We start from the raw sequence: 12324 nt of genomic DNA on the forward strand, positions 1-12324 counted from the left end.
GACATGCTTATATCCTGTGTATTTGGAACTCTTGTAAAATGTGAAATAGTTCCTGTAAGAATTCTAGTAATCATAATTAACATTGGAAGGACATCAGGTTGAGGAATGATTGTAGATTGCAATGTTAACCACAATAGTACAGATATTGTTGCAGTTTCCCATAGGGTTGAATTATAATCGATTTTTGAACAGTTATTTGACATGTATTGGAAACCTGTGGATCTTTTAAAGAAATAACTGGTGTTCTGTGCTCAATGTAGGAGATGCGCTGCTCAAAATGCAGCATTGGTTCAACATAGTGTCCAGATTCTCTAACTATTCTTGGTGCTTCTTTGTAGTCTGCCATCAAAGTCACCAGGACTTGCCCTACTATTTTTTTTTTCAAGATCAAACAAGGCTAGTCAGCTGCTGACCAGAAGTTAATTTTTTTATTAAATTGATTCTGAAATATTCTTTTTTTCATGCTTAGCTTTTAAGTTATATATCAATGGTTGAAAACCAGGAGAAGTAGAATAGAAATATACATCACATATTTTTACAGTTGCAAAAAATTGTATAGTGCAACATTGGAAAGAAACTCAGTCTCTACCAATTATACAATAGTCAGAGGAAGTCAGTTTTCCAAATCTGAGTAGCAAGTATTTTACTACTAAGAGTCCATTTGGAGGACTACTTAGAAAATTGGGCTGTGTACAGGGGTGAAATCCTCCCGGTTCAGCCTGGTTCAGTTGAACCGGTAGGAACGATTGTCTCTCGTTCTTGTGAATCAGTAGTAAAAAAAAAAAAAGTTCCGACAATCACACAGCTCAGTTGTGAGCCATGCGATCATCGGACCCTCTTCATTTCACTTTTAAAGCATTTTTTACTACCTATTCGCCCAAACCAGTAGTTTAAAAAAATACTTTAAAAAGTGAAAAAAGAGCTTTTGACGATCGCGCAGCTCACAGATGAGCTGCGTGATCGTCAGAAGTTTCCCCCCCACCACCACTTTTTAAAGAATTTGTTTCCTGCGTATTCGCCTGAACCGGCAGTAAAAAAATGCTTTAAAAAGTGAAAAAAGTTGACCACACCCACACAGTCACATGACCCACCAAGCCACCCCCATAAAACCAGTGGTTTCCCTTGCCTGTATTTTTAAATTCATTTAAATGTTACTGATTTTATTTTATAACATGTGAATATATATGTAAGATGAGCTTGGTTTAATAAATAAGAGGTATGTGATTTTGTAACTTTTCAGTTTTTTTCTTTTGCATAGCATAAACAGGAGATAAAAAAACCTACCCACTTCCTGATTCTTAGGATATTTCAAAGAAATTCAGAGATTGGGTGAAATGGAATCTAATCTCATCCATAGTGTTATGAAATGAACAATCATCTTGCAAACAAAAGTTATCTACAATGCTTCTTTCCTCTCGATTATCCTTCAAATGACTTTTAAGAGAGAAATGTCATGTTATAATGATTATATGCAATTGCTTGTAGATTTGTCATGTTATATTGAATTATTGGTAGGAATCAGTAAAATACAACAGTATTCAAGGTTTGTCCATTGACAACAACACTTTACAACTTAACATTGTTTAGGTTCTCAGAGACGGAGACTCATTCCAGCTTTGTCGCTTGACACTACATCTCCTATAAGGAAGCCTACCAGCCCAGCCATACGCTGGGTAGATGGACCTCTGCGAAGTGCCCAGAGAGGGATGGGAGAGCCCTTTGAAATCAAAGTCTATGAAATTGATGATGTGGAACGGCTCCAGCGACGGCGCATGGGGGATAACAATGTGAGGCTATACAAATATTTTTTTTAACAAGGACAGATATTGGTTTTATGTTACTGTGTATTTATTTGTAGATGCTTTCAGTAACATTTGCAAATCACTCTTTAAAATATATCCAGTGAAGTAGGCATGATCCTAAATTCAAATAGAACCCAGAATATTCCATAAAAACAATTCATAAAAGAGATCTGGGAATTCTGCTAAGAACAATATTGTTTTGCTGTACATGAAGCTTTCTGGAAACGGTGTTGATATTTATTTGTATGTATGTAACCTTTGCAGTCAAATCCAGTCAGATAATACCAACATTTTAAAAAAGAAACATTTTTTAAAAAAATAAAAAAAATGTAGCATGCTGCAAGAAATAATGACGGTTAACTTTGCCTCAATAACTAGACAGGTAGCCCTCAACTTATGATCACGATTGGAACTGGAACTTCTGTCACTAAGTGATGTGATTGTTATTTTTATGACCTTTTTTGCTGCAGTAGTTAAGTGAATCCCATTGATTTTGCTTGTTAGAAAGGTCGCAAATGGCAATCACAAGACCCCAGAACACTGCAACCATTTTAAATACATGCCGATTGCCTGGAGCTCAAATTTTAATCATGCAACATAAGTCATAAGTTACTTTTTTCAGGGCCACCGTAACTTTGAATAGTTGTTAAATGAATGCTCATAAGTCAAGGACTACCTGTACTCACACCCTCATCTGATCCACAAGTCCATGCTCACTTCTATAAACACAAAGAAACAATGTCCAGAGAATCAGATTTACATTAATCAGAATAAGAATGATGGGTACACAGGAAACCCTGATTCAAAAGCTTTCAGTATACCATCCCTTTTAGACTATATATGTTTCTGAAGAATGCCAACTAGGTAATGTAAATTGAAAGACAAGGGTTTTGTTTTTCAATTCTTGAAACCAAAGATTGCAATGCCACCTATAACATTTGAAAATCTATAGCGGATGGTATGGTGACATATCCATAGTCCTGATCACTTGTCAAAGATAATGAATGGAGGGCTGTTATTTATGGTGAGTAGTCCGGAAAGACCATTTTTTGCTCTAGTGACTCACTCCTAGATTCAGATTCATTCAGGTTAAAAGGAAATTGAGTGTTTTCCCCAGTAATTTTCTCTTACAAATACCTCCTCTCAGGAACTATGGTAGTGGGAATAATACATTTCGTCTTAACTTCTGCTTTCACTCTTGGAATTGTAACCTTGATAATGAACCTTTTTCTTTGCAGAAAATGTAATTGGTTTAGGATATGAAATAAAAATGAGAATAAAATAAAATATTTTTTTTAAAAAATCCATTTGGAAGGATTTAATGTGCTACAATAACATTATTACTCACCATCCCTTAAATGTCCAAGGTTTATTTGTGTAACTGGTTCCCCATAATTTAACTTAAGTTTGTTTCTGATTCCTACCAAATGAGAAATAATTGTCCTGGAGAAATGGTTTTGTCTCATCTTTACTCTTTACTCTTTTTTCTTCTTCTCATATGTCTTGCTGGGTAGGAGGTGATTTGCTACAACGCTAAGCTAAAAATCTTGGAGCACCGGCAGCAGCGAATTGCAGAGGTCAAGGCCAAGTACGAGTGGTTAATGAGAGAGCTGGAAGTAACCAAACAGTATTTGATGTTGGATCCCAATAAATGGCTCAGTGAATGTAAGGTTTTATGCCTCCTCGGTTAATTCTTTGCAACAACATTTTACTGGAATTTCAGCTTAGCCACTACTCTTTTTAAAGCAAGTAAAATTTCAATCTTGAAATTATATTTGACCTCAAGCAGGTTTGGATTGTCTGTGATTCTATTACGGTTCCCACATAATTTCCATTAAACTGTGACATTGGAAGCAAGTGGGCGTATTTGTTCAAAAGCTGAATCAGAGAAGTGAGAAATATTGCCATCACCAGATTAACGCATAGGCGTCTCAGTCCACAGCTTCTGAAAATGAGGTTTCTTTTCCTCTTCTGCCCTCATTTCACTCGGACATACAAGAAGTCTGCTCTCCGCTTATTAAATAATACTATAAGGCAAATTTAACCATTGCTCAAAATGACTTTTTAATCAGAAATTAATCCGATTCTTTATATATAGTCAGGAAAGAACAGAGATCACAGAGTTTGAAAAGCTACTTCAGTTATTGAGTCCAACCCCTTGCTTAGCTTAGGAAACTGAATGTTAGCATTTTTGACAGATAAGTATCTTACCTCTGCATGAATGTAACTATGAAAGGGAAGACTGGAACCTTTCCAAGTAATTGGTTCTACTCTAAACTACTTTTATTGGTTAGGTTTTTTTTAAAAAAAATTGAGTTGGAATCTGCCTTCTAATAACTTAAATCTATGTGTTTATGTTCTAGGTTCTGGAATAAGTGTGTTATTATACTGAGAATTTTTAATCTTCATAGAACTTAGTTTCTAGTCCCCTTATCATCCTCCTGGTCTTTTTCAGAAGTTTTTCCAAATCTCTCCTGAAGTGTAATAACTAGAATTAAGCATAGCACTACAAGTGGGGTGAATTGAAGCAAAATAAAGGGGAACAATTACATTTAAATTTAAAAATTAAACAATTTTTTTTCTTCAAAATGTATGGCTCTTCATGTCTCCATGGATCACAGAATGCCAGGCCCCCTGTCCTCCACTATCTCCTAAATATATGTTCATTGAATTAGAATAGAATAGAGCTGGAAGGGACCTTTGAGGTCTTCTAATCCAGCCGCTTGCTCAAGCAGGAGAACTTATACCATTTCAGACAAGTGACTGTCTAGTCCTGTGATGGCGAACCTATGGCACATGTGCCACAGGTGGCAAGCAGAGCCATTTCTGAGGGCACGTGAGGCGTTGCCCTGTCAGTTCCAGCTGATTTTCGACCTTGATTTTCAGCCGTTTTTTGCCCTCTGGAGAGCGAAAAACCACCCAACACACAAACCAGAAGTTTGGGAATGGACCTGACCCTACGGAGGGGGGAGGACAGGGGAGGCCATTTTCACCTTCACCAGTCTCCTAGAAAGCCTCTGGAGCCTGGGGAGGGCAAAAAATGGACCTACTGGGCCAACTGGAAATCATAAAGCAGGCTGTTTCTGGCCTCTGGAGGGCCTCCGGGGTGCCAGGGGAGGCTGTTTTCACCCTCCCCAGGCTGCAAAAAACCCATATTTGGATTTTTTGCATCCAGAACTTACCATTATCTAATATTCAGCTAATAATCAGCTATTCCAAGATATTTTTCAAAAATGTTACCAATGTGTTGTTGGTGGCGGCAGTGGTAATGATTATTATTTTGGCACCATCCAATTGCCAGGCTCTGACTTCACAATATAGCGAAGAAAGCAAGGCAGCATAGCAAATATAACAACATAGCAAGACAGGATAAAAATAAAATAGCAAAATACAAATGAATGCACAAGATGGAAATGTAGCCACTCATGAGAAAACTGTATTCGGAATCCATCCACAAGGCACTCCAGTCACATTCCAGAATGCCAACAGGATGGGATCCCTGATCGTGCAGGGACCTCATTCCAAAGTACATGTGCCAGATGGAAAAGGCATGTTTCCTGGGTCCCAAAATATGACACTGTTTAATAAAAAGGACCTGGAGTATGTCAATACTGTTGACCCACATTGACTAGGCAAAAGCAATAGGAAGTAGGCAGTCCCTCAAATAACCCATCCCTATGCCACATAGGACTTTATAGGAAATAACCAGGACTGTGAATCATACCTGGAATTATACTGGCAACCCAATGTAGCTCAGTCCCTGTACTTTGGACCATTGAAAGCTTTCAAGTGACTTTCAAGTGGAGCTCCATGTGTGGCACATTACAGTGGTTGAGCTGTGAAATGATTAGGGCATGAATGACTGTCTGAAGTCATCCAACCAGCACTTGTTTATTTTTTAATGTATTTATTTTTATCCCACCTGTATTATTATTCTATAAGTAACCCAAGGCAGCGAACATACCTAATACTCCCTCCTCTATTTTCTCCACACTAACAACCCTGTGAGGCTGAGAAAGAATGACCAGCCAAAAGTCACCCAGCCAGCTTTCATGCCTAAGAAGGGTAAATCTCAGTGTTATGGTTTCTAGTCTGGTTGATCCTTTGTTTCCTAAGTGAAGAATTTTGCATTTGGCTCTATTAAATTACATCTGATTATCCTGAGCTCAGGGTAATCAAGATTATTTTTAACTTTACTTCTGTCTTTTAAGATGATTAGCACATTATCTAATTTTATGTCAGCCACAAATTTGATAGCTTTCCATTTGCCTCTTCATCCCTTAATACAGTTGTTGACAAGTAGGGAGCTCAGAACTAAATTCTGTGGCACCTCCCTTAATTCTTCACTCTCGTTTAATAAAGAATCATTCATGAACAATGAGCAATCTAGCTATTTTGTGAACAATAGAAAGCAGTGCTTTGTCTGCTGCCTTATGCTTCCAGGTAAATTGTAGTGTACAGATTTAATATATAAATACAGTACAGATCACTATAAAACATGAATATAATCACTATTATTTTGAATGTATTGCTTCTTTCAATCTAATACACATTTTGCCTTTGGCTACAAATATCACTTTCTATTTTTTTAATCTTCCACAACTTTTCTACCCCACAAACTGAGGATAACAGTTTTGGTAGCCTTCTTCAGCCTGTTTTCTTCCACATGTATTCAATTTCAAGTGCCATCTAGAGGAAACCAGGTTAGAGATGAATGACTGAAAACATCTGGTGATAGGAATGCTAATGCATGAAAACTCATTCTAAGTAAACAACCTAAAAAGGGCATATTTTTTGTTTTTTTTAAATGGAATGATTTTATTTTACTAGGTATAGCTTTTTGCAACCCAGCCAGTGAAAATTAGAAAAACAAGTGGATAATTCAATGGCTTGCAAAGTTGCCTTATGCAAATAGTAACATGAATTCTGGTATTTTTTGTATATATTTTTAATAGTAGCAGTGAATAGATTCTTGTACTCATGAATGTTGAGTACATTCACTGAATGTTGAGTATCCATATATGAATATAAATCATTCAATTTGCAAGATAGAGCTTGCATTTTTCTTTCTGACAGTAATTGGGTTAGTCTTGTTTCTCCACCAGTTTTTATTTCTTTTCTTACAGTTGATCTGGAACATGTTTTTGACTTGGATTCCCTGGAGTACTTGGAGGCTCTTGAATGTGTGACTGAGCGGTTAGAGAGTCGTGTCAATTATTGCAAGGCCCACCTCATGATGATCACCTGCTTTGACATCTCTTCCAGACGTCGATGAAGAATTAACCTCAAGAATCTTTTGGACTACTGCCAGACACCCATTTCCTTCTTTTTGAACTTATATCCCAAAGACCCAGAATGAGGATGAAGGTTGGTGCCATGTTTTGACTGTGCGAGAAGATGGATTTTTTTAAATGATGCTGAATATATGTTGGAAAGCAAAGACGCTGAAAATAAGGATGTGGATTCTTCAAGCCTGAAAGAGCACTTTGAGAAATCTTGAGGACATGTTTGTACATAGGAACTGCTGCAGAAATGATTTACCCCCAACCACACCCCCCCAGCCCATCAATAACTGAAGAGGGAGGAAGAAGCAGGTGTAGGGAGTTGCTGAGAGCCCCAGTATAGTAAAAATACATAGGGAAACTATCTGAAGTGCCTTGCAAATCTTTATTATCCAAACATTTATGTTCATATTTCTTGTACAGATGGTGCTAGTCGACAAAAAGAAAAAGACAAAAAAAAAACAGATCACATTTTTTGAAATGTATTTACAGCCTGTTATTTTCACTTGGTGTTTTATTCTATTTCTGACTTGCTGTTTCTACGTAACTTGTGTTTGTAGAGATATTTCTTATCCGATACAGCATATAAATAAATGTTAACTGTCTTTTGTTGTTCAAGAGCAGAGTAAGACCACTCAAAGGGGGGGGAGGTTAAAACTTCTGGATTAATCCCACCGATGTATTATGTAATAGAGGTTTCCCAGCTCTTAGTACAAACAAAAATGAGAATACAAAAATACAACATGATAAGATTTCAGTTGGCACTAAGAAAATAGGGTATCACACGGTTTTGTAATATGTTCTCCTTTGAGGTACTGAAATAAATACATTGTTATGCATATTCCTATTTTGTTACTATTTAACCAAATATACAAACTTTTCCTAGCATTGCAATCATAGAGTTGGATTGGGAGGACCTAAGGAAGGTCATGTAGTCAAACTATTTCCTCAAGTTCAAGTTGAGATAACTTGTGACTCCATTCATATTTATATGCTCAAGAATTTAATTGGTAAATCTGTTTAGCCAACTCTGAAACCTTTGTATGCTTATACGTATTATCACCATCTAATGTTTTTCCCCAACTGTACAGATACCTAATTTGTTCTCAATTAGGGATGGTCACCATAACACAACAATTTTGCTGAAAAGGAAAGAAAAGGGTGGGGGGAGACCTGTAAAGTTGTTACTCAAAGGAATCTTTATAATTCTAGATTTTGTCTAATCAGATAAAAATACTGAAAACTGCAAGTATTCATAACCTTTCCACAGAAAGGCTGAAGCTATTTGCATTAGAATTAAAATTACTGATCCTGTGCTACCAGTCCCCATAATTCTCCCTATCTGTGTGCTGATCTTTGCTTACCCATACAACAGAAATGATAAATTGGTTAATGTTATTTATCCAGCTGAGTCAGAATACAAAAGATATTCAGAAGTGCATTGTGAAAAGTAAAATACAGACTGAAATTGGTAGAGTTATCTAGTTAAATCCCAAACCTCTTGTTTTAATTTGTTTCATTGTTTTCGCCAAGTCAATTAATTTGCTTTGGGATTCTTTCTTTTCTGCATTGTTTTTATTAATGTTAAAGACCATCTGAGTGATAGAAAGTGTTAGAAGACACTTCATTTTATGCATCTTAATATGTGCTATATGCATAAATAGAATGAACTATGTACAAAAAAGGTTAATTACAAATGAATTAAAAGTAAAAAAAAACAAGCACTTGGTCAACAATGTAGGTTATGTAGCTTATATAAATTTCCTCAATACTAGTGTTTTTGCCTTGCTATCCTACTTGTAGGCTTCCTTGATACCTCTAATTGGGCAGTAGGAGAAATAGCAGGCTAGAACGGTAGAACTTTGATCTCATCTGATACAGTTCTACTTATGTTTAGAAGCATAACAATGGCACACACCAAGGTTTCAATCCATAGTCCTTAGAAAGAAAATATGATTTTTTTTGTGGCAGCAAAAGGGCTAGAGTTAAGAAAAAGAGTCCTTACCCTGATCTCTTTCTCTCTTTTTCTAAATCTGGGAGATTCTACTATTTAAAATAAAGGAAACTAGTGTTTGGGGAATTCCTTTTGGCAGGCTGGATTCTCCATTTATTTAGGACTATGGATATAAAAGATTGCTTCTGACATGTGAAGTTCTATTTGGATCAGAACATTCCACCTCATGGTTAAGTTTCACTATACTTTTCATAGGGCTAAAATGAAAATATAGACACCTCACCACCGTTGCTATCATTATAACGTGAACTCAGAATTTTTTTCCCTTCCTTTTTTTGAACAAATTAATGCTAGGAATAAAATGAAACTTCTGGCAGTATTAATTGACAAGATCACAATTTACTGTCTTTTACTGTATTAAAAGTTAATCACATTCATGTTGCCCATGGAACAGATTGATTTGTCTGGTCTGTATATGTATGCAATTGCCTAAATTAAAAGGAAAAATGGTTTAGATTTGTAAAGACCAATCCTATACTCCAAAAAACTAGAGCCTTGGCATGGAAACCTAAGCAGTGGAATTCTAACCAATTTTACTCAGAATTACAGTACAAGGCTTTCAAGTAAACTTAGGATAGACAGTTGTACCCATTGTTGAATAAATTGGCTTTTAGTGATATATTATAGAGAATTTTTACTGGTATTTACTAAGACTACCACATTTAATTAAGACTTAAAATTAAAAATGTTACAGGAAAAATAAAACTACTGTTTAAGAGGGCTCATGCTTTAATTTGCATATGCCTTTGACTTTATTCCTAATGGCCATCTCTCTGTGGACCAGAATGGTTCTCAGTGAAGTTGGAAGAAGAGAGTAAAGATTATTAAATGTAGAAAGATGAAAATACTTTGAAAAGCCCTCAATGGAGGAATAGTTGGCAAAGAGGACAGAATTTGAAAAGGTGGGGAAATGACTTGTTTGATAAAGGAAAATACAAAGTTTTCTTAATGACTGGAATCCCTTTATGGACTTTTTGCTGAAAACTGGGAAAAAAAAGGAATGTTTGATTTATGGGTTTGATTATTGGAAATGGTAGAATATGAAAAAAGTGAGCCACAAGGTAACCTCAGAGAGAGAAAGAGTGGATAAAATAGAAATGCATTTATAACTGTTATAAAATTGGAAGCCACCCCTGTACAGGTAGTCCTCTACTTACGGCCATAATTGAGGCCAGATTTTATGTTGATAAGTGAGAAATTTGTTAAGTGAGTTTTGCTTCATTTTATGACTCTTTCTGCATTTGTTAAGTGAATCACTGCGGTTGTTAAGTGAATTTCGCTTGCTCATCGACTTTGCTTGTCAGTAGGTAGCAAAAGATGATCACATGATCCCAGGAAACTGCAATCATCATAAATATGAACCAGTTGTCAAGCATACAAATGTAAATCATGTGACCATGGGGATACTGTAACAGTCATAAGTGTGAAAAATGGTCATAAGTCACTTTTTTCAGTGCTGTTATAACTTCAAACAGTCACTAAACGAACTGTTGTAAATTAACTGTATATCTTTTTCTTTTTCTCTGTCTTTTTTTTGTCTTTTTTCATTACTTTCTTATTTACTTATCAAATTTCTTTACTTTATTTTGTCTTTTAAATGTGAATTGTTTTACAAAATAAAAACTTCTTTAATAAATTAATCCAAAAAAGAAAAAGAGAGGAGTAGGAAGAAGAGCAGCAAGTCCAGTAGGTAAATTAATAATAGCTTCATGCAATGTCATTTTCACCGCATTATTTGCATATATACCTCCTTCCAGCTCTGCCCAGTGAACAAATTTCCATAAGTAGAGTTCTAATACTTTCAGCATCTCATGCACTGATTAATCTGAAATATTATTGTCCTGCTTGATCACAAAATCCTTTTATAAAATGCTAAAATCTTCTAACTGAACCTACTGGGAATAGCAAAGAGCTGCATAGAATGTTTTCAAGAGGCCACCCCCAGGGAAACTAATGATTTTTATAATTTGCTCTGGACCTCTGCATTGTTTGTTTTTATTTTTTATTTATGGGGGAATAACAAGAACATTGTTTCTATGACATATCACAACAATGTATTTGAGAAGATGCCTATAAGATTTAAATACATCTCAGTATGATTAACAGGGTTAATTATCGAATTAATAAATATAAGATCACCCTTTGGGGGGACTTGTTATAAAAAGGACAGATGTGACTTTTCTAGCCATTGGTGTCTACTTGTATTTCTATTTGACTACTACTTCTATCGTTCACTTTTCTACTCAAAATTTCTCATACAAGATTTCAGTTATCCATATTCTCCTGATATGGAAGAAGAACGTGTTAGTTCCTGAGTTGATGGTAAAAGTGTGATAAACATCTAGCTAAATTTGTACTCAATCTAGGCTTAGAGTTTGAGTAGCTCCTTCATTGGCTATCAATTACAATTTGGGCTAACAATGAAAAAAGTATATATAGTGTCTATGCTCATGTTTTCAGATAATGGAATTATTTTTCTTTGAAATCTGCCCCCTTGCCTTTTCTTTTGTATTTTTTTCAAGTTTCTTTAAAGTTCCAGAAAAATAAATAAAAGCAGATGGGTTGTTAGTACAACATGAAACAAAACAGTTGCAAGGCTACCTGGCATTTAGAGTAGTTACATCTGGTCATCACTTAGTGTGGAAGTTAATGTATGATACATTCAGGCCATCTCTGTGAGTGTGATTTAATGAATTAGGAACTATAAAAGTGACTTGACTATACTTTCACATGTATACTACAGAATGAATCTTACAGCTAAACTAAACGTAAGAGATGTACAGTTTGGGTGCTTTTAAAAAAAGCTATAACTCTTCAATCTATTTTCGGGCTGTGATGCTGGGAGAGACTTAATTTTTCCAAATCTGACTTGTTCCCCCTATGACCTATTTTCTCCTGGAGGCAAAATTCAGCTGCTCCTAAATGGCAGTTTGATGAGGAAGAGTGAAATACTGATCCACATGAGGCTCAGAAACAACAGTATACATTAGCACACTTTTTCTTACTTGCTGTGCATTCTAACCAGTTTTTCAATTTTCCTGAATTGTATTTCCAAGCTGTATCATGGAAAAACAGATATGATACTGTACCTAAGTGTGTGTGTGTTTGTGTGTGTGTGTGTGCGTGTGCATGTGAATAACTAGATGGTCAAAAATAACAAAGTGTTTTCATGTGTTTGGCACAATTATTCACAAGAATTAGAACTTAACTAACAAAACTCATCACA

General features: G+C 35.7%; 1 protein-coding gene across 1 annotated transcript in view; it reads left to right on the forward strand.

The window, feature by feature from the left end:
* The window catches only part of KIF26B (kinesin family member 26B), a 330120-nt gene extending 322580 nt beyond the window's left edge, over nt 1-7540 (forward strand). Inside the window, exons 13-15 of the mRNA XM_032214888.1 lie at nt 1588-1787; nt 3317-3467; nt 6929-7540. Of these exons, the coding sequence (XP_032070779.1) occupies nt 1588-1787; nt 3317-3467; nt 6929-7077 (500 nt within the window). The 3' untranslated portion in view covers nt 7078-7540. The remainder of the gene's footprint in view (nt 1-1587; nt 1788-3316; nt 3468-6928) is intronic.
* Nucleotides 7541-12324: the final 4784 nt, after the last annotated feature.

The sequence above is a fragment of the Thamnophis elegans genome, chromosome 4 (genome assembly GCF_009769535.1).
Source record: "Thamnophis elegans isolate rThaEle1 chromosome 4, rThaEle1.pri, whole genome shotgun sequence".
Classification (NCBI taxonomy): Eukaryota; Metazoa; Chordata; class Lepidosauria; order Squamata; family Colubridae; genus Thamnophis; species Thamnophis elegans.